Consider the following 24,074-nt stretch of genomic DNA (forward strand, 5'->3'; position numbering starts at 1 on the left):
GCGAAAACTTATCGCCCAATTCATCCAAGGATTACGAGGAGACATATCAAGCAGTGAAGCAAAGATATACTAGATCTTCAAGACAATTCAATTCTATACAAGGAACAAGTATAATTATTATTGAATTTAAAAGCTGACAACTTTTTCTGATTTCTTAAAACATAACAGTTGAAACTACTTGTTTGGGACTATAGTAAAGCTGCAATTCGAAACTTGCTGCCACAACAATATTCTAACTCTCCACATATATCTGAATAATTGCCATCACATGCCCTCCATAAAATTTAGCAAGATTCAGTATGCTATTACAAGATTTCTAGGTGAAATAAGCCTAAGGTTGAGTTTCTCTAAGGAGTTTCTATGTGAAATTTTATCTTGATGAAAACTAAAAGTATAATATGTTTTTCTACCTACAACACTAAAAGTATATATAATTTTGCTAGCTAAAATACTTCAAATTCATGAAAAAGAAACAACTAGCTAGGCGTTTTCTGTGTCACTTGAGCCAGCTTGAGAATCAGCCTGAGAACCAGCTTGAGATCCCTGTGAACCAGCTTGTGCATCCAAATTTAATTCTAACTCCTCTTCAACATTGTCAACAATCGTCCACCTGTTATTAGATGCATTGACCGTAATTAAGACTTACTTTAGCTTGAAATGATCAAATTCAAAACCATATTTTAACACCATACCTCTCAAGCACAAACTTCCCTTCTTTGTATGTTTCATTCTTTTCATATGCCAGAACCTAACCCAATTCAAAAACTCATTATGACCTCTTCAAATTAGATTGATACAGAAACACATGGAAAGACTTGACTTGCATGTGCATATGATGATACCATGAGTGCTTAATCAATCCTTCTAAATAAATCCAGAAGTCGCATATTTTCATTGACGGAATCTAATGTTTAAGTACTTTGGGATTCTCTTTCCATGATTTCTCATTTAATTTGGTTCCAAACAGGACTATATGAAACAGATACATGGCCTAAAGGGAAATCATCAATTATCACCTCCTCGAGGGATAGAAAACAAATGTTGTTGATTTCCAGTTAAAAGATAATGAGCCCCGTCTTCCAGATTAGATGCACACTAGATTGGGGAAATAGAAATTTATCATCTGATTGTTCTTTTATTAGCAATAAAATTGTTGGAAATTTGAACAACGGTACATTTAAGAGTTTAAAATGGTTTTATGGATAATATTTATCATACTCAGACATACAAAAGTCTTTGGAACATCAATTTCTGATGGTGCTCACACATCTAATGAACTTCATTGATTTCAGGACTCACCCAACCACATATTAATGATGTAAAATCCTCAAGTAAACCAGGTGCAAAGTTAAAACTTACATATTTCCATCCAAGAAGTTGTCCACAGCTGCAACAAAATATGTCTTCAACTGTGTGCAGTCCAGATATCATCATTCTCTCCACCGGAGGCCCAAGAGTTATGTTCACTCTAGTTGAGGCCAAAAGTTAACAAATAAGGATGTTGTAAAAAGTTAGTAACAAAGGTTTGAGATAAGGCGTTGATATGTAAAAAAAGCAAAAGTGCTAATTATGAGTCAGAAGAAAATCATAATTCTTTTAATATCATTGATAAAATCATCAGATGCTTTTTGGTGGGGAAAGGACCTTGATGGTGGGGACACCTGGCAGTATGGGACCACTAAAATAATCCGTAACAAATTACTGAAAAAATACTGAAGATTGAAAAGGGACAGAAGAGGGGGCAGGGAACAGATACAAATGATTTCAAACAACTTACACTTTGCTGAAAAGGTATGCTCTCCCTTGGGTGCAGTTGAAGTTCTGATTATCACAGAGAAACAAACTACAGTCAGATTGCTAGGGTAGATGGTACAAGGAAATAGGTACATTTGCACAGTAGAATAAGTAGCAGCAATTAATGATAGTTATCTAGGACAAGGCTAAATTTGACAGTAGAACTTATGATTTTGGACATTTATTACAGTCTATACTACTACCACAAAAATGAAGCAAAATGTACCAAGATAAAGTTAGCTGACATCTTCGTTAAGCAGAGAAATTATACTACAGGAATCTATGTGGAAGATGACTAAATATATTAAAGTATCTAGAGATGAAATAATTCAATTTCCTTTCAAGAAGAACAGCAATCAAAGATATTGGCTCATTGTCGACTCTTTACCTATAAGCTAAGGGTACGAGGCAAGTTTACAATGATGTGCATCAATAGTTGAAAAGCCATAGCAAAATTCTAATCATGCATGCTTTAGAGCCGCAGATAAAAAAGGAAACTTCGCAAAATAAACTAATTCTACCCAATATTATCTCACTTGTAAACGTCAAGCTGATATTAGGAGAGCTCCCTATCTCATCCACAATGGAAGTGGAGTGGTAAAGGGTGTCCAAAAAATTCAAACAATTAAAATCTATCCATATTTACACATATCCAAATCACTTTAAGTTCATTTTCCTGTATTGGTTTCATTTCCGAATCCATTCTTTTGGATATCAAATCCAATCCAATTAATTAGATAGTCATTTGGGATTTTAGAAAAACCAAAAATCAATGACCATCCTAACACATTGTTTGGTGTAGGTATCTTTCGGTTGGTTTCGACTGGGAAATTTTACTTGATCTTTGTACGGGAAGCTTTGGTTGGTCTCAACTTTTTACTTGATTTTGATCGGCATATGTTTTTGTTGGTCTTGGTCAAACCATTACCAACTTATCCTTGTTTGGTTCATCATCAACTCAGCCTCGCCCGAGATATCACTGCTTCATCCTCGACCAGAACAAACCAACTAATTTCAATTGCTCATCTCCGGCTCAACCTCAGCTGTATGGTATACTCATGGTCTGCTTGACCATGATCATGACCTGGGCATCGCTGGCTCGACACCAAGGCCAGGGCAATGTCTGCACAACCTCAATCACAATATTGTTGGCTCAACTGAAGAAGTTTTAGTCCCAACCCAAGCATCTTTCCGTCAATCATGTCTCAGTTAGTAGTATAAATCAAAGATAGCTTTCAGATAATCTCGATGAAATCATCTTTCAGTAAACTTCAGCTAGGACATCTTTAACTTCAGTTAAAGTTTCACTACTTTGGCTTCGGCTAGAGCATATTTACTTTTATCTCGACCAATCCGTCTCCAGTTCAACCTCGTCTAAGCCATCTTCAGCTTGATTTCATCAAATCAGCTTTCAGTTTCAAACCAATTTCAAAATTGGTTTGCGATATAAAACCAAATCTAAAGACAAAGCGGATTTGATAAAAAAAGTGATTCTAAAACCAAATTTAAACCAAATTAAAAAAATCCAAACAAATTTTATCCAATTAAAGAGATATGGATTTCAAATCTAATCCATTTAATCGGATATTGTTCAGATATGAATGGATTTTTAAAAATTCAATCCATGCCCACCTTATTAAAAGAGAGCAAAACAGAAAGGCAATTGATCAAAAGTAGTCTTACATATCAAATCAGCAACTTTTTTTATAGTGGATTGAGTGTTGAAAAAAAGGAAAATAACTTGTATTCCAAGTCACCTCTTTGGTGTCATGCATTGAGATAGTTGGGGAAAAAAACTCTGTCTCAATATACATCCTTCAACAGGGCACAGACAGGCTCTACGCAAAGGGACTTATCATATGGAAAAGTGACAGGATACACTTTTTCATTCAATCATTTTCCACATGGATTCGACCTCAGTAGAAAACTTCACCGTGTAGCTGCGAAATGAAACATGACCTACCTCCATTTCTAAAATTTTCCCAGAAGTAATTCCCTTTTTCAAAAGAAACACCATCTTCATTAACTCAATTAAGCATTTCCAAACAGCAAACAGCAGCACCATTACACGCTTGCCACAATTGACAGACCAAACCATCAGACTCCAAATACCAAATCGAACACGTAATTTGTCATTAATGAAAACCGAAAGACTAAGCTAATTACTGAAAGCGCCATAAGACATTGCCGGCAGACACGGTACAATTGATTCCATGTATCCATAGAACGATTGCAACCCAATAATTTCCAATCAATAACCAACCAAAAAACACAGACTTTCTGCACGATCAATTAATGGGTCCCTCGTAATTCCGATTGATTTTTAAAAAGAAATGGCCAAAATCCAATCTTTCATCAATATCACCCACACAAAGTTCATGCCCGAAACAAACTCCAAAAAGAAGAAAAAATAAAGCAAGTTTCTTTTATAAGTATTAAAATTGAGAAATAAAAAAAAAGAAAAAAAAAAGGATAGAATAGAAATTGAATTCCAAGAGAAGATGGAGAATACATACCCGAGAAAGAATGTTATGAGCGAGGGCAAGAGGGGTATTGCAGTATCTGCATCCGTAGGATCTGCCATCCAAATCAACAAGAAAAACCCTTCCCATGTCAACCCCACTCTCTCATAAACCCACACAACGCAAACCACCAACGACAACAACAAAATAGCCTCTGCAGAACACCCGAAACGCGCAATCACACTGTAACTGTCGTTAGCTCTAATATATATATAGACATATAATCTCTCCTTCCTCAGTCTCTTTTTCTTACAATAATTCTTAAAGGTACGACTTTTCTTAACGTGAATATTCATAAAATTTTCTCTCTTATTACTTTTACAATATATGTATACATGCAAATTAAATGGAGAAAGAAAAATATAAATGATGTATTAATATTCTTATAAACTTTAAATAATAATTAAGTTAAAACAAAAAAAAAAAAAATATATATATATATATATATATATATATATTTAAAGAAACTACTTAAAAATAATAAGGCCAATAATCTATTGAAATAGTCATTCCTTCTCTTAAATAAATTGTAACTACTTTTTTACTTAATAATATTTTTAAAATGTATTAAATTTCATTAAATTTGACATTTGACTAAATTATTGCATTATATAGTTCTAGAATAACAATTTAGGAAAAAAAGATTAAGTTATTAATAAGTTTAATTAAGAAGGATAAGGATATGCAAACGAGTTGTATTTTTCTTATTGTGTGTACCTAAGTATGACAAACTTTCACCCAATTCCTTGGCGTAAAAAGTCCATCAAAACTTGTCTTAAGTTTCAAAATAGTGAATCCAAACACAACCCCATCCCTGGTGATTTGCACATCTGGTTTGATTTAGTTAGTTCCGCTACTGAAACCTTATCCCTAAGTATTTCAATAACTGCATCAAGCTCTAAGACGTACCCCGAGACATTAAGTACAAACTAAATCAATGGAAAGTCTTATAAACTAAAACCAACTGCAAACAAAACAACATTCAAAGACACAACAAACAACAAAGTCTAAAAGAGGCATAAATGCCCAAATTGCCTTGTGTTGGAACACAAGTCCCCGGCAACGGCGCCAAAAACTTGTTGGCTGCAAAACCAACGACAAATGCACCGGTCGCAGCGTAGCAAGTGATGAATATCATTCTCTTCCAAGGGACTTGTGCAACACATGACAATTCTTCCTTTTATAACTCAATTAGACATCAAAGTGCACAAAAATAACATAAGAAACTTTTTTTGGTATTTTATCAAACAGTTGGTGTGCAAGGAATTTAACATAGTGTATTTACAATTTGTCAAGACTAGAATTCATCCATTTCATTCTCATGCATTCACAAACATCTCAATTCCATCCAATAAGTCTTCAATTTCAATTCTAGGTTCAATAATATTCCTCAATACATCAAGAACCAAAATTCATGCCATGGGTGATCAAGCCACAACAAGCATTAAGCATAGAAATCAAATACTAACATGAATTGGAAAAGCATATATCATTAACATCACAAAATACATAAGAATTCCATGTTTTACAACTAATGTCAACAAATAGGAAAAGCCCTCCATGGTGGAGAACTTAGGGTTCTACAAATTGAAGAGATAGGGAAGAAATTAGAACCAAAGAGGAGATGCAAAGTCTTTCCCAAGGTTCTTAGCAGCTGCTTCATGCTCCATTTGTGTCTCCCCTTCGCATCTCCATCTCCAATTTGTGACTCGTCTTCTTCCTCAACCTAAAAGGGGTAAAATCACCATTGATGAAGCTTGAAGACCCAAGGAGGAGTGGGAGAGCTTCTCAACACCCGAAATAGCCTCCAAGGGCCTCTCCTAATCTCTCTAGGTGAAGAATGAAGTGTAGGAGGAGAAGAATGCCCCAAATATCGCGAGACCCATGTTTAAATAATCCATTTTGACACATCAACGGAAAGTCGCGCCCAGCGCCCCTTCTGGGATGCCCAAGCGTGAAATCTGTAGAAAAAGGGCACTCAGCGCCCCCCAGGGGCGCCCGGGCGCAGAAATTTTGGCTGCAGCACACAGAAGGGCGCCCAAGGGGTGCCCAGGGGGCGCCCAGGCATGACAGTTTTGACAACATTCTAAAATTCAGGCTCTTGTGCGCTTCCAAAGGCGTCCAACATGGATATTTGCTTCCAATTGATCTTTTATTGTCCCAAAACATGTTCTCTTGAGTTCTTGCTTGTTTTCCTCCACTAGAATTGCTTCCTATTCATTTATTTCAAACACTCAAACAAATAGATTAGAGGTAAAAACAAGCATATACTAAATAAAACACAAGAAAACTAGGAAACACACTAAATTTGAGGATAAAACAAGGTAAAAGCTATGAAGGAATTGATTTGTTCACAAAATATACACACACAAACATGTTAAATCAACCGTTATCACTCTCTTTCCTAGTTTTGTTTTGATTAAAGGTTATAAGGGTTCTCTAATCACTTTTATGTGCTCTATAAGCATTCTTAGGATTTCTTGGTCTAAAAGCAAGGTTGGTGAGTTGTCTAGAGTTTTTGTAGTTCTCTTTTAGGTAAAGGAAGCTAGTTATTATTTTATGTTAAATTATAAAGTATGAACTGATAGTATTTAAGGTGTGTAGTTTGTAGATATTGAATGTTCATGCTTGAAATGTTAGTTAATGTGAATTGTTGTTGAGTAGGTGAATTTGATCACATGATGATTGTTGATGCTTAATGATTATGTGTTAAACTCAAATTATATGATGAATAGTGTTGTTGAGATGTTTGGTGGTGTTGAATTTGGTTAAATGTGGAGTATAATTGAACTGGGTTGAGTTGTAAGTGTTTTTCGTCAAAAATAAGGGGTTTCGATATGTGAGTTTTTGGGTTAAGGGTTAAAAAGAGGAAATTAAGTTTTAGAGTTTGTTTGGATGTGATTTTTGACTTGTTAAAGTACCTAAGTTTCTCAAATATGAGCTAGAACTTATGGAATTCAATTATGGTCTCTAAAGTGAGGTTTTGGTTAGATTGAGTGGAACCTTATTGTAACATGAGGTTAAAACTAGTTTAAGTTGGGTTGTACACATTTGGTTAGGTCCATGGTAGTTTAGAATCCATTTCAGAAGTGTTAGAAGATGATAAAAGTGTTTAAGATAGGTCTTGGGGGTTTAGGGGTGCAAGTTATGCAGTTTAAGTGCTGCAAAATTATGTAGAGAGGTTAGGGGAGCAAAAGGAGCTCGTTGGGCAAGTTTATGAGAGTTTTGATAGTGAGTTCCAATGGCTAGACGAGCCAGTTTGTTGGGCTTGTTGTTGTGTCTCTAGGCAAGTGAAGATTGCTCGTTGGGTGAGTATATATGAGGTTTTTGCCAATGAGTTTCAGAGGCTAAGTAAGCCAGCTCTTTGGGCTTGTGAGGCTTGTTGTTTTGTTTCTCGTTGGGAGAGTAGAGGTTGTTCGTTGGACGAGCGTATGTTAGTTGGGAACTTTGTTCCTAGCATTAGGTGAGTGGGTCCGAGTCATGTTATGTGTTTTAACTTATTTTCTCCCGTGTACATAGTTTTAAATGGTATAATGGTTTATGGTATGATCTGTGGTATGGTTTGTAACATATGATTGAATGGAATGAGGTATGTAAGAGTTCTAAAAAGAAATCTTAATGGATGTATCAAAGTGTTGTTGGTATGAATGTAGGGAGCTCAGGCTTGGGGGTTATCCTAACACTCTAATGATCATTCATTCTCAATTAGAGAGGAGTGATACATGTGGTGAGAGTAGCAAGAGGTCTTAGTCTAATTGCTTCCAGTATGACCTAAGATGCGGTATAGACTAACCTTGTGAGTGTGGTAGCATGAAACCCATTACAATGGTTCTGTAGAGCATTAGATGCCACCACAAGTGCATGATCCGCCATAGTTCGTCATTCATATAAATCCGGATAGTTTAAGTCTAGGACAAAGGCATGATTAAGATGTTTGAAATATTTTGTGGGAAATATATATGAAATCTTGATATACTATGATTGGTTTTGTATTACTAGCTTACCTTGTTTGTTTGTGTCTTATTTGGATGTTCTTGTACGTTGTTTTCTTAGCGATGATGAGTGTGAATAGAAGGTAATGATGTCTGATAAAGCAAACATTGGAGAGAGATACAACTTATGTTTAGTTTCTTTTAGACATGATGTTTTATATATAGTTTTGTTTTAAAAACTTGTATATAAAATTTATAGTTATATTATATGACTGTAATAAAACTTTATATTTCCTACTTATTAGTTGTTCTATTTAATTAAGTATATGATAACTCCATAGTATTTATACTATGTGATTGAGTGTTACAACTAATATTTTCAAACTTTAATAACAAATAAGTTAATTGATAAAGTTCTATATAAAATGCTAATTTGTTTGTATAATGCTATCTTTTATAAATAACAGTAAAACACAAGTTATAGAATTAAATAAATTAATTTTATATATTAAATGGCTATGAACTAACTGTATTAATAGAGTTAATTATTTAAGAGACAATATATAATTTGATTTTGTTTAGTTACGAGGTATGACAATTTGTCATATTAACTATTTTTCTAAATTAAATATTTAAATAATGATAACCACGTATTTAATTTAATAATATCTAAACATAAAGAATGAATTAATTAAAGTTGACTTTCTTTCTAATTTTGAGACTTAAAAATACATATTTTAATACTAATAATAATAATAATAATTTTATTATTATTATGTAGTTATGAAGTCTTTCTCTGAACTAATTATGTTTTATTAATAATGACAATAAAAAAAGAAAAATATCACAATAGTTTGATTTAGATATACACTCTTATTAATTTGGCTCAAGATATATTAATTCTAAAAGTTTACAACTCTTGATATTTAACTTAATAATGAAATTATAATTAATGCACAAATATTTTACACAAAAAATTGTGTGATTCAGATTCGTCAGTTCTTTTAAATATATAAAAAAATATAACTTTTTTTTTACATAATAGTAATAATAATAATTAATTTAATTTTTAAAATAATAAACATGGATTCATCTTTATTTAAGTCAATGTTTTAATTATTTGTAGGCTAACATAAATGTTTTAAAAATATATATATGTAATTAATTATAAAGTATAGATGTTGTAGGATTTAAATCTCTTTTTCAGCGACATGTCACAATTCCAGCTGCCATATTTCTTGATAAAAGTCACGTGATGTGTTCCTACACCCAGATTAAGGTTTGAGTCAGATTAGTAACGGGAATTGCTTCGTACACCTCCTTAAATTTCTTTCTGCACCCTATTGGTAATGTAAAAAATCAATAATAACCTTGGTAAATATTTCATTTAACCCTAGTTTTCCTCTTCTTCTTCACCTTGAGGCTGCTGCTGGTAATGCCATGTACTCTATGTAACCTGATACAAAATGAAATGAAATAATATTTTCTGGTGCATTGAAGAATCATTCCGGAATTTCTTTTCCGTAAGACATTTAAAACAATTTTTGCCGTATTAGGTTTTCTGAAGTATAAATACAATTCCGGAAACACTATGTACCACCCCAACTTGACAGTGTTCAAATAAAATGACAAGGCTAGGAGTGGAATTAAATTAAATGGTAGGGTGCAGGAAGAAAATAATGGAGTTCAGGAAACAATATCCATTAGTAATTTATTGGGCCAAAAGCTTGCTTTTAGCTAGGATATGATCCAAGTACTAAACTTCAACACTCCAGCTTTTATATTTTGGCATCACTATCCATATTTATTGACTTGTTCGCCATCAATTCAAGATTTTCGATGGCTTTATTTCGTGATTTTAAATTAAATGAACATCCACTTGCTACATCAAAAGTTGCCTTAAAATTGCACGAAAATCTAAGTGTGAAATCCTTAAATTAGATACATGGCTTTACTTTACATTGATTGCATTTTCTATATTTTTTTTATTTCAATTTTTGTAGTTTATTTTCTTTATCAATAATAAATTAGGTTTGTGATAATTAGGTTTGTTTGTCGTAATGGTTTTAATTTTGTATTTTTAGCTTATCTTACCTTTGTTCATTTTTTATGTTATATTTTTATTTTTGTAAATATTGTTTTTGAATGATTTTAGTTGTATTGAATTTATCCTTCTAGGACTACAAAATGAACATATAGATCTCTAAATTTGGAATCTTCTACTATTTTTTTTTTATGATTTTTAGTAGTTGAAATAAATTTGCTATAAAGACAGTGTAAGGTTTACACATTTTTAATTGGACTTATAAACCTAATTAGACCCATTATTTTTTATAGTTTGTAACATTAGGATTAAGGTTTAAGTTATGCTTAAAATGAGGACAAAATTCAATTACACAATTTTTAGGTTTTAGGATTTTAACTTTCCTCTTTTTCTCTAAATTTTCATTTTCACTATTATTTAATTGGAAACTAAATTCCTAATGATCAATTTACAGATTCAATATTGAGTTTTTTATCAATCTTTTTCATTTTGAATTTGTTCTTTTCTTTTCTAATTTTAGTTTTGCTATTTGTGAAATCAATTTACATTTTTTTATTTTACAATTTAAATTTAGAATCTACTGAAACTTGGTTTGATGACTACATACGGATACAAATGAGATTAAAAGATATTGAGATTTAATTTTTATAGTTAGTTTAGTCTATTGATTGAACCGGTTAAATTTTCCAACATTAAGTGAATTTTAAAGACTATCATTTTCAAATTGTTTGGATGTTTTAATACATTGGATTAATCTATTTTTATTATTATTTATTTCAATTTTAATATATAATTCTGATTTTCATTTTATGTTTATATGTTTTTGTCTCTAATCTATAAATTTTAATTTGTAAAGTAAAAATACTAAAGATTAAATATAATTTAGTATGTATCGTTTGATAATCGACCTATGTTGTGCTTTGTATTACAAAACTTAGAGAACTTTAGTATTGTTTTGATTTCACCTATGATAGTGAAATATCCAAGAATCTGAGTCATGCCACATAGCCTTTCACAAAACATCATAATCTATGAACCCCTATCCATTTGGACCAAACCATCCTACCTTAACCTTGACTATCGATCAAGACCCTTCCTGTCACGTTTGTTACATAACAAGATTAGAAACAACTTGGTGGGACAACACCTACCATAGTAGAAAATGATGTAATTGTCAAGTAATTACCATTGAAAGGTGTTACACCTCCACTTCTTGCAACAAAGACAAATAAGAGTTGTGGTTCCAAGAAGACCAAGGGTACCCTCTTGCATGAATAAGAGAAGGAAAAATAAATGTAAAATCTTGCTATAAGTCCTACAGAAGTTGGTCTAGTTCAACTCAAAGTCAACATGAGGAAAGCGAAAATTTATATGTTATTTCAACTATCATCATCATTCCAGCTCTCAATTGAATTAGAACGACGTAGACAATATTTAACTTCTATATAAGTCATAAAATATTTTGCAACATACAACAAAAGTGGTCCACCATAACTAGTCCATGGTACGTGTTCCATTATTGACTGATAAAAGTAAACACAAGTTGCAAAAGTTGTTCCAAAATTAAATGTAGCAAAAAAAAAAAAAGAAGGGATAGTAGGAAACCAAATATCACAAGGGTTCTCTAGAGGATGTGTTACTACTAGCTTGAGACTCTAAAACGGCTATAGTTGTGCTTGGTGTGCCTCTTGTTAATCTCCTTGTTAGTTGTTGGTTAGGTGTGTTGGTTATAACACTCATAGGTGTGGATCTATAACTTATGAGCTTCCTCTTCCTTAATGGTTATGCGAATATGGTATCTCCACTCTCACTTGCACTTGTATTCTTCCGCATCTCTGTATTACCCTGTGAATAGGGTACTATAATCAGATTGAAGGTTGTATTAATAACAAAAAGCATTTATTTTCCACAATTGCGAAAGCTAGTGGAAAGTATTGGTCATTAGGGTTTCTAACCACGATAACCAACAAACTAGCCACCATATGTGGTCTTTAGATGACAACCATCAACACTAATGAAGGGTCTACAACCAGCCAAACACCCTTGCTTACAACCATAGAAGCACATGCAGAAACACCCAAACATTGGTTGCAAAGTGGGTTATGGTTGGTTCACCTTAATCTTAAATGTTCCAATCCTAACTTTTGTTAACTCAACAACATAATCATATAGAAGACCATATTACCATTGTTTATCTCCCACAATACAGTCCTTGCAACTTGATTTGTTTTGCTAGTCCTTTAAGGTGTAATCCTAACATTGTACGTTTTCTTCACCTCATCAATGATTTGGTTTGTTGTCATCTTCCACACATACAAATCTATCCATTCAAGCTTATGCAACCAAATCTTTATTAGTATTCTTGTTAGCAAACACCCTTCCACATTTATGATTGCCAACCAGTGCCTTAACCTAAAATGTATGACTAACTTGAACTTTGTTTACCAAAATAAAAAAACTACATGTTTTTTGAAAACAAATCTCATTCTTATGTGGTCATTCTTCACAAAATGTATTTCTTTACTATGTAAAATAGAATGTTTCATAAGTGCATACTTGAAATCCTTTAAAGAACAAAACTACATCCCCAATCTAAACTTAAAGTTCTTGTTCATATCTTGAGGTCTATAATTTGTAAATTTATGGCCTAAAATAATACCACCTTGATCACTGTCCACATAAGAAGACAAATAATCATTGATGTATTATGCACTTATTTCATGCACTACAATACTTTCATTTGTCACAAATGACCCATCCCCCACATTTCTTGTACTCCTCACTCTGCTTGACTTATCTATTTAGTTTTTCCACTTACATAATATATGTCGAATATTTCTATGTGATTGATCATCCATATCACTAGATTTACACATCTAAATATAAAATTGTGTAATGTTAACATCATCACCACTAACACAAAAGTTATCATCCATGTCACTAGATGTACACATGACATACAAGCAACATACATAAAAAAATGTAAAATGACATTTTTGTGAATCAGTGGTCAATATTTATATTTGACCAATAAAGACCATATGTAAAAGATACATTTTTATGCCTAACCTTTACATATCAAATGTAAATTTGTTTAAAAAAAAACTTACAAGCACCCATTTCTTCCTCATTTTTCTCTTTACATGAAGCTTTATGTCAATGTTGACGAAGCTTTTTTGCGAGTTAAGACTTCTTCCACTAGTGACCAAAAGATGTTTAGGTTTTAGCTTCTTTTTTTTTCCTTTTTCTCCTTTTTTTTCCTTTTCTCCTCGCTCATTTTCTCGCCGTTGTGCATTCTTCTGACTCTTTTGCACGTCATGTGTTTGATTGGGGTCATCGTTGAAGCTCATAGTCTCACAACCATGAAAAATAAGAAATGTCAAAAGAAGCTCCTTGCAATTGTTCTTATGGCCAAAGAAATCATGTACTCCAAAACCAATTCGAAGGTTTCTATTTTAGTTTTTCAAATGCTCGCGGAGTGTATGCTCGTGGAGTGTATATTCTTAAATCTTTTACTATGTTGGTAAAATTCCTTTTTACTTTAACTTATTATGATTTTGTTATTTTAGATAAAGTACTTGAATCATGGTTGTAATGATGTCATTAACACAATCATATGAAGGGACAAGATATCTAAGATAGGAGACCTCTTATCCCTATGCGATAAAAAAAACTTTCATTTTTTCATCTTTTATGGATCATAGACTTTTAAGTATTTCAAAATTCCATTTTGACAAGTAATTATGCAAGATCAAAATTATTAGTTTTAAGTTTACTAGTGATATTCATTTACTTTTTTTTTTTATTGGTTCAACAATTGCACTTAACCTTTGCATCTTTTATTCAACTAATAGACGAAAATTTATGTTGGAATTTTTAACAAACATAAAAAAATTAAAATAACATATCAAAAAAGTTTTCTTTGTGTTAGTGCATACATTTCAATAACTAATTAAGAAAAAAAATCGTATTTATTAATTGAATTGTTGAAATTAAATATTTTAACATTTTCGATTGCTAATAAGCAACAAATGATTACTCATTCTATTTAGTTTGATGTAAAAATTCATAGCACGAGTTAAAATATTTGGAAAAGGACGTAGATAGTTATATCTAAAAACACACACTATTGAAAAAAAAAATAAACCTTATTGTACCGTATGTGTATAGCAAAAGAAATCACTCTTTTCTATAATTTATTATTTAGTGTTCCCATGGTTTTCAATAAAAAATTCTTCTTGTAGTTCTTCAATGAATACGTTAGTTAATTTAGTCAACAAGGTTTTGAAAATAATAGAGTTAAGAAGGAAAAACACATAGGTTTTGAAAAAAATAATAGAAAATTTATTTATTGTTCCCATATGGTTTTCAATAGAAAATTCTTCAATGAATACCTTAGTTCATTTAGTCAACAAGGTTGTGAAAATAATAGAGTTAAGAAGGAAAAACAGATATGATGGATAATAGAGAGAAACAAATATAGGTGCACCCTAATTTTTTTTCATTAACATGATATTATTTTTATATATCATTAAAAAATTACATGATTTAAAATGCTTAAGGTTATAAATATAGGTTTCGTTTAACAAACTATATTTTTCATTTATTAACATTTATCCTACTAATTAAATAAAAATAAAAAAAATCTTAAGAAAAAAGTAATTTCTTTTTATAAACTTTGACTTCAGAACAGTTATTTGGGAACAAAATTGAATATTATAATTTGGATTAAATTACTCTAACTAGGCTCTGAATATTATGAAATATCCTTTTTTTAACACTCACAATAACCTTCTTGTTAAAGTACACATGATAATGTTTTTCAAACAAGACGATATCATAAATAGAGACTTTCTGTCTAACGTTTTTTTTATTATTAAGATATATAAAAGTAGGGAAAGAATTATGGTATTTGAATAATTTTATAAACATGGTGTTCTAAATTATATTCAAACACTTTTTTACTGCTATAGTCAAGCTTACTACCTCATCATTTAATATTTTTATTGTGGATATTTAATTCACAGACAAAAAACTGTATTAAAAGCTCTTATTTAATAAATGTTATTATTAGTTTAAAGTATTTGTTGTCTCATTAATATGTCTACCTATTTATCAATTCATTAATACTATATCTCTATTTTATTCTATAAAATAGTGTCAACAAGATTTAAAATATTTAAACTTATGACCTTTCATAGATTAGTCAACTCCTATAGCACTGATCTCACCGTTGGGGGTTATTTATATACGATTAAACTGTATTTCTTCAATTTTATAAACTTATACAGATACTTAAAACAATAAATAAGTAATTAAATTGTTTAAATGAATAAAATTTTAAATTTATAAAAATTCTTATGCTAGACATGGTGATCCAGTCTGTATTTTACAGATCAAATACGGATGGACCAAAATGAGACAAACAAATACAAGTTCTCGTCCCTAAAATTTACGCTGCCAATCAATAAAAAAATTTAGGTGCAAAGTATTTATTTAAAAGTCAATAATATTTAATTATTGTTTGTTATTCTGTCTTACTTTTCCACAATTCATATAATTAGTATAAACACTTTGTATATGGCTAGCTATATACCTAAAAATAAATTTATTATATATAAAAAAATATTTTTTATAAGAAAAATGACGGGGTAATCAATTCAAATGATTTAAGGATAGAAATAGTTTTATAAATGATATTCGATTATTTTATTATTAAAGAGTAAAACTATAAATTGAAGTTTTTATTAATCAATTTTATTTTATAAAAACTATAGTCTCTATAACTTTCTCTCTAAACCTTTAAGATTTTAATTCTATCATTAGTTTCTTTGAACAACTGAACCACCTTAGGACCCTGGCTTAGAGGCATCAAAACTAATAGATTAAATTTATGATTAAAGTAAATTCTTTTTTTTCTTCTATTTCTTGAGTTAGTACTGATTTTGGTTGCATGTGGCTTTTAAGAAGACACATATAAGCTTAGGTAACTCGATATGAATATGCTCTTTTTGGTTATGTTAGTGTGGTTAGATAATTGATATGAGTTTCCCTTGTGTAGTTAGAATTACATGTGAAAGTTAAGTTATGGTAGTATGTGACTTATGTTTTTAAGAAAGTTAAGTGAGATACATTATAATAGTGTTTAAATCAGTGTGATGAAACTATGAAGCATTGTTTGATTTAAAGTAGATTTAAATGATTGAATTGGCATATTGAGATGGTATAAAACTATTTATAGATTATTTGTTTCAAAACACATTTTTGTGTCTCTTGATCTGGTTTATAATTTAGTAGTTATGAGTATTATCCCTCATGGAAACCAAGTGGTACTATTTGAGTTGTTTTTGAGCTAAAAATTAAAAGTTTTAATCTGAAATGTATTTTAAATGGTTTAGATAGTATCAAGTAGTTTGATAGATCATATTTCATATATGCAAATTATGCAAACTCTTTGGGAGAGTGATATATATGATCGTTGGAAGAAAATGCATTTTATGAAAGTCAAAGAGCAAGGGTGCCCTCACCCATTAGCCGAGTTAAAGTTCATTGGACGAGTTTGTGAAATAAGCTTATAGTGATCTTAGTAGCTGAGTGAACGAGACATCATTGGATGAGAAGTTTTAATTAAAAATCCAACGAGTTTGGAATAACCATTGTCATTAGGCGAGCTTGAGACTCGCTGGAAATTTTTTCACAAATTTACTCCTTGTACTCGTTTGCTAGAGAAGTTATTGCATCATTAAGAAAAATGTTTTAAAAATAGAGAGCTTCATTGGTGTGATCTTGCTAGGCAAGTCATATTATTCACTGAGCAAGCTCCCTTATAAGAGAGTATCGTTTAGCAACAATATGAGGTTTAAGAGAAATAATCAATCTAAAACCTTTAATTTTAATGCTTTTAATTGCTTGTTTGTATAATTGTTTGATATGAGATATTGGATGTATGAAATATAGGAATGAGTAAAGTTAAAATGTTTCAAACTAGATATATGTGTGTAATGGATTTTTGGAGATGAGATGTATGATATATGAATTATGTGGATGATGATGGGTATAATAACTTCTAGAGAGGGAATGTGATACTAAGTTGGATTTATAATGTGTTGAAATTTGATGAGATCATCTTGACTTTATCAGTATCAAACTTACATAGAAGATAAGATATCTAGTTATGAGAGTCTAAGGAGGTTCTTACAGTATGATGTTTCAGTATAAAACATCAATGAACCATGTAGGTATAAAAATTTATCATATCATACTTGAGAGGCACATTGGTCCTAATTTATTACATGATATGTGTAAAATCTTAGTCTTATGTATCTTTCGTAAATAGAGTCAAATGTCTAAATCTTGATAATCTTGTGGATTAAGCTATTTAGGTTGAGATGTTGATTTGGATCCAGTAAGAACATATGTATGTAGACATTTTTTATTAAATGTGATTGAGTTGTTATGATTTTGAAGATTGTTTATGTTATGAAATTATATATATATATATATATATATATATATATATTAATTACAGTAGTTTATCCTATTATACGTTATTTTTTTGTAGTTTCTTATCTTATTATATTATTATACGTTGTTTTGTAGTTTCTTTATTTATTATAATTATATATTACACATGAACATAAAATAATATATGCAGATGGACTAGAAGAATGCTTATGGGTTATAAGAAGTAATATTAACTTTTATTGTGTTTAAAACAATAAATTTTAAATTTTAAACAAAACTGTTTGTGTGAGTATTTATATTTAATACTTAATTTGTAATGCTTTAAATGGGAATAAACACATGTAGGATGAAAAAATAAATAAAGAGAATTAGTTTTCTATATTTGAATATATATATATATATATATATATATTCAAAATACGTTTTTTTTTTACATAGATTACAAGCAGACCAAATATAATAAATATCCCATTTGACAGCTAGTAAAATCAATATAAAAAAGTTTAAACTACCTAATTTTGAAACTTCATTAGCTAGGGTTCAGAACTCGAATGAATACAAATTTTTGTTTTAAGAAAAAGCCCATTTCTTTTTTTCTGTCAATTATTTTTACTTTTTTTTTATTTCAAAATAATGAAATTCAACTATAAATTCCGAGACCTAAGAAGGGTAAGCTTTCTGGTTTTTATAAAACCTAAGTGTGAATTACACCTTATAGAAATTCCACAGAAAGAAGGAAATCATTTTAAAATGTTTACAAATTAAACATAACAAGTATCGATGATAAGTTCAATTACACTATTTATCATAAACTAACATCGGTGTTTCCACAAGAATGATACAATAACCGAAAATCATCTAACAAGAAACCTCTAACATACCAAAAAAAAGTTACAGTCTTTATCATTATAATCCATAAACTTTGAAGATGATAAACAACAAACTGCCACTGAACTTCAAGTCAATTAAGGACAACTTAAAAAGAAGAAAAATATTGTATTGAATCCTTCAAATTGAAATGTCCTTTTTTTCTCTATTAATCACTATAGAATGCACTATTAGTGAACTAACTCAGTGTTTAAATTTATAAGCAAAAATGTAACATTAATTGAAAAAAGGGATTACAAGGGTATTCAATCCAAATTACAGACAAAGAAAGGAAATTGAAGTTTTATTTACAGAAACAGAAGATAAAACATGCATACACCAGTGAGTTTTGTGAATGCCCTATTAGAACATGTATCCTATGATTTGATCATGCTTGTTCTTTCTTTTTGCTTACCTTGATAGGAATTTCTTCTGTTAGGCTTCGAGGAAAATTATCAATCTCCCAGAACAATGTTTTTATCAAATGTTGAATTTCTGGGTCCATTTCAGCATCTTCATACGCAGCTTTTCCTTTTTCCTTCAAAGCACATGCTGGTTCAGGTTGATGAACGATCTTAGTTCTGCTACTGATTGCAGGTTTTTTCGTTTTTGTGTATACTTTCTCTTTCTCAACGTGATCGCTTCCATGTGAACCTGTTGCCTGCATTGCCTCAATCTTTCTTTTCATCAAAGAACAACAAATATTCTTGAATGCAAAGAAATCAAGAATTTAAGATGTAGCAATTAAGAAATCAAGAATTTGTATATTTTCTCCTTTTCAACCTCAGAAACCCTCACCCTATCAGTGAGATTTATACATGCAAAAAGGTTCTATAACAAATCAACACAGTAGCTGGTTTACCATTGATTTAAGATGTTGTAATTAATATATTTTTATTCACTAACATGCATCTTAATGAATAGTTAGAATAATAAATGAGTTTATTTTCTCTGTGAAATTTGACTTTGGAGTCGTTAGGGAAATAAAAATATTGTTTCTATTACCTAATTAGTTATAACGTAAAGGGTTTTAATATAGTAAATAAATATTATAGTATAATAATTTTAAAACTTTCAAGTATTTATTGCATTTTTTAAGTAGTCTGTCTGTAATAAATGCTAATGTATTTTATATTCTATTTCATAAAAAGTATTAAATGACAAAATAAATTCAATGTACATTAAATAAAAATATTTGATTACAATTTATTGATAAACATAATTAGAAATGTCATTAAGAGAATTTGGAATTATATATTCAGTCTTGTTTCAGAACATTATTCCAAACAATACAGAATTTCAGAATAACTAGTCTTGTATAGCTTACTTGTTAAATAATAAAAAAAAAAACATAAAGGTATTAAATGGAAATCAAAGTTTATGAACTTAAAAAATCAATATTTTTAATTAATAAAAAATTTCAAATAGTTTTTCAGCAGTTTTTAAACATATCATAATTATAAATTACATTATATTGAGTATAATCAAAAACTGATTTTCTTTTTCACTATGTATCATAATTCAAATAATTTTAAGAAAATGTTAAAATAGCTTTGAACAATTAATAATGATGGAGTATTTTTATCCGAATATATATATATATATATATATATATATATATATATATATATATAACTATTAATAAAGAAAAATATTTTTTATAATTGTAATTGGTTTTTTATACATACATGTTTTTATTTTTATTTTTATTTTTATTAATCTAATTATTTTATTATTTTATTTGTTAAGTTTGCTTATGTTTTAGGTTAATTGTATCACCCTTAGAAAGACTACTATCTATGATAAAATTATAAAAATTATTTATTTTATAATAAACTTTTAGAAATATATTTTTTATAAAATTCATAATAGAAATTAGTTTTTGTTTCATTATTACCATAGGGGGAAAAAAAAAGGAAACACACTAGTATAGAGATAAAAAAAAACTACATTATTAATTAGAATTCTTTTATATATTACTGGTAATTAAATTACTATAAAAGTATAAAAATAAAAAAAACAACTATTAAATGTGATCTCCTACTTTAGTGTCTATTGCACGACTTTATATGCGTCAACTTTTGTGAAAATTCTTGGTTACTATGAAAAATAAAAGTTATATATTTTGATTGTATAGATAGTTAACAAGTGAGATGATGGTTATGTGACTATTAAAAAAATAAAGTGTAAACAATAGGATTCAAGTTATTCTAAAAGTAATTATTTAGAATTATTCTTTTAATTATATTTTTAACTTAGTGAAAAAATAAGTTTTTCATTTACCAAAATAAACTAAGGATAAATATTGGTTAACATATGTTTCGAAATGCATATAAATACTAAAAATATATTTTAAGGAATTAATAAATGTATGAATTATAGTTATTTGATAATGTTTAATGACGAGTATGGTAAAATGAATACTTGTATTCCTTTTACATTTATGCGTGTGGTACATGTAACATCCCAATAATATATCACATGCATATATAATTTAGACGTCATCCATTGTAATAAAGGAAAGTAATTAGAGATGTACTTAAGGTATAAAGGATTACAGTAATTCTTAAAATAGCTGAAAATTTAAAATGAAGTACTAGAATTTCTCCCTTAAAATACAGAGAACTTAAAAACTTAGAACGGGACAAAGTTCTTCAAAATATCCTAAAACAAGGAAAATAAAGCCTAGTGAACTAGGCAGCAACATTGTCATCCCCATCAAGAGTTGTTTCCAAAGTATCCTCCTCGTCATCTGCTCCCATCTAAGTAGATGATCATCACAAAAGAAAACAAACGCAGACATGGCACAACACAAACAAACAAGCAGGAGTGAGCTAATTATATAAAAAGCATGCATCATGTAAAGCATATAGTATAAAAAAGTTAATCTCAAATCAAAACAGATTAAGACAGGTATCCTAACATGTTAAATACTAGCCTTAACTTGTCTGGACTTTAGAATGAGAGTCAAGCTATGCCGGTCATGCACCCGTGGTGGCTTATGAAACTTGGGTTTCCCACCCTGTCACACTCACAAGGTTAGCTTGTTCTGCGCCTTGGAAGATACTGAAAGCCTCCAAGACTAAGACCTCCTGCTACTCCTTGTAGGGAGGGGTTCAACACTCACACATACACATAAGTCTCCACATTTGATAAGATATTGTCCGCTTTGGGCCAAGCCCTCACGGATTTGCTTTTGGTACTATTCCAAAAGGCCTCTTATCAATGGATGTATTTTATGTGTATATAAACCCATGCCCTGAGCCCGGTCACCAGACCTGAACCATGGGCTCTGATACCATTTGTAGGGAGGGGTTCAACACTCACACATACACATAAGTCTCCACACTGATAAGATATTGTCCGCTTTGGGTCAAGCCCTCACAGATTTGCTTTTGGTACCACTCCAAAAGGCCTTTTATCAATGGAGGTATCTTATGTGTATATAAACCCATGTCCATCTCTTATTTTTCTGATGTGGGACTTTGTTTGTACCCAACACTCCTCACCACATGGTTCAACCCTCTCTAAGTGAGAAGAAAGACCATTGGAGTGTCAGGAAGACCCCCAAGACTGAGCTCTAACTTTCATTCTAAAACACTAAGAATCTCACCGAAAGACTCTACACATTTGATACTTGGTTTAAAACTTGAATCATGCTTGTACCACTTCATGCTCTTGTACACTTCACCACAAACCACACACTTCTGTTGCAACAATAACCATTCATAATATTGTAAAGTATACTCCCAACATGCTTATCAGACCAAACCATATCAACACAAATCATTGCAAGTAACCAGACAAGAAACAAATAAACACAATGCCTTTCGCTAAGCGCACCCAACTCGCATAGCGAATCCAAGTTGATTCGCATAGTGCACACACCCCTTTCACCTTGCGAATTAATTTGGTAGAGACCCTAGACCTATGTCTCTCGCATAGCGCACCAGTTCGCATAGCGAGAGACCTCAAATAGAGAGCACTCCTCTGGAGCGACTCGCTATGCGGGACAATCCGCATAGCGAGTCTGCACGATCCATAGAATGCCAGTTCTGTAGAATCATGCAACTCGTACCCCTCACACCAATTCCAACCCTCTAACATAACTTCTAACCCCTCTAATTCGTGATAAATACCTATTCAAACTTATCTAACCAATTTATACCATTCTCATAAGGGTTCTAAAATAATTCAGGTTTGCACTTAACTCTAAAACATCAAATCCTATGACTTAGGGACCCTAATTCAAATCCATCACTTCTAACGAGTTCTGTTCAGTTTTATATGCCTAACCAGTCACAATTGACTTGTCTAAATTGCCCAAACAAACCAAGTGCTCCTATTACCCCAAACTCTAAAAGTTACTATTTCTCTTCCCTTCACACACTCAAAATGGCTTCCTGTTTGCTAAACTTCCTAGCTACTTACCATCATAGTGAGACACTTTCCCACAAGACTCTCTTACTACCCAATTGGTCACCGGAGATGACTCAGATGTCTGAACGCATCAGGCTCACCTTCGACGCCAGCACATATGACTAGTCATAACTGACTGGATCAAACCAGGGCTGCTCTATGATCAGGGATGTGCCAACTCAGGTTTTTAAGAGTCCTCTATCCTACCAACAAAGTGCTCTTATCTGAGTTATCCACACTGTCCTATTATTCTCTAAACTTCAAATGCCCAATTTCATTACCCAACTTACTATAGACAGGACCCTATTACTACCCAACACCAAATTCTCAACCTCAAACTGACTTCAACAGAATTCCCTTTTACAACCACCTCAATCAAGGATCAGTTCAGCATATCAGTTTCAACAGAGACACTTACAAACACAAATTTCCACACGCACCAGTTCAACACCAACGCACAAATTATTTAAGCACAACAGCAGATATACAAACCTAACAACATATATATTTCAGAACTTAACATACCATTATATTACACAAATAAATTAAGTTATATAATCAGCTCCCCTTACCTGGAAAGCTTGACAGTACCACTTGCTAAGAGTGCCCTGAGATAGTACCCTCACTGCGGAGCACAACAACACCCTACAACTCACCAAAGAGGCGATGGAAAACAACACTTAGAGCTAGAATATAATAGAAATCAGAAAGGGAAGGTTCTAACTGCATGAAATCATTAAAACCCCAAACCCTAGGTATCAAAATAGCGAAGGAATACAGAAAGACCACTTACCGGAATGATATGGAGAAAATAATTGGTTCAAAGTGAGGCTCTTGACGCCGTGTACGCTTAGGCACCTTCAAACCAAAAATTCAGTGAGATGTGATTCTAGAGAGAAGGCAGAGCAACTATGTGAAAAGATTTCTAGAGAGAGAAGGAAAAGTTGGCAAATGAGAAATCTAATTTTTGAAAAAGGACCCCTATAAGATCATGTGCCCTTAATCTGATGGGTCTGGCTACCTCCAACTAGG

General features: G+C 31.1%; 1 protein-coding gene across 1 annotated transcript; it reads right to left on the reverse strand.

Moving 5' to 3' along the window:
• Window positions 1-247: 247 nt before the first annotated feature.
• Window positions 248-4,406, reverse strand: LOC106766941 (protein yippee-like At5g53940). Its single transcript, XM_014651735.2, has 5 exons — window positions 4,311-4,406; window positions 1,778-1,821; window positions 1,360-1,468; window positions 693-748; window positions 248-610 (listed from the first exon to the last, which is right to left on the reverse strand). The coding sequence occupies exons 1-5, from the start codon at window positions 4,404-4,406 to the stop codon at window positions 481-483; spliced, it is 435 nt and encodes a 144-aa protein (XP_014507221.1). The 3' UTR covers window positions 248-480.
• Window positions 4,407-24,074: the final 19,668 nt, after the last annotated feature.

The sequence above is a fragment of the Vigna radiata genome, chromosome 7 (genome assembly GCF_000741045.1).
Source record: "Vigna radiata var. radiata cultivar VC1973A chromosome 7, Vradiata_ver6, whole genome shotgun sequence".
Taxonomy (NCBI): domain Eukaryota; kingdom Viridiplantae; phylum Streptophyta; class Magnoliopsida; order Fabales; family Fabaceae; genus Vigna; species Vigna radiata.

Coding starts and splice junctions, on each gene's coding strand:
- LOC106766941 (XM_014651735.2), bottom strand. CDS start 4,406: ATGGGAAGGGTTTTTCTTGTTGATTTGGATGGCAGATCCTACGGATGC. Junction 1,469..1,777: donor GCATACCTTTTCAGCAAAGT/GTAAGTTGTTTG, acceptor GGCCTCAACTAG/AGTGAACATAACTCTTGGGC. Junction 749..1,359: donor AACTTCTTGGATGGAAATAT/GTAAGTTTTAAC, acceptor GAATTGGGTTAG/GTTCTGGCATATGAAAAGAA.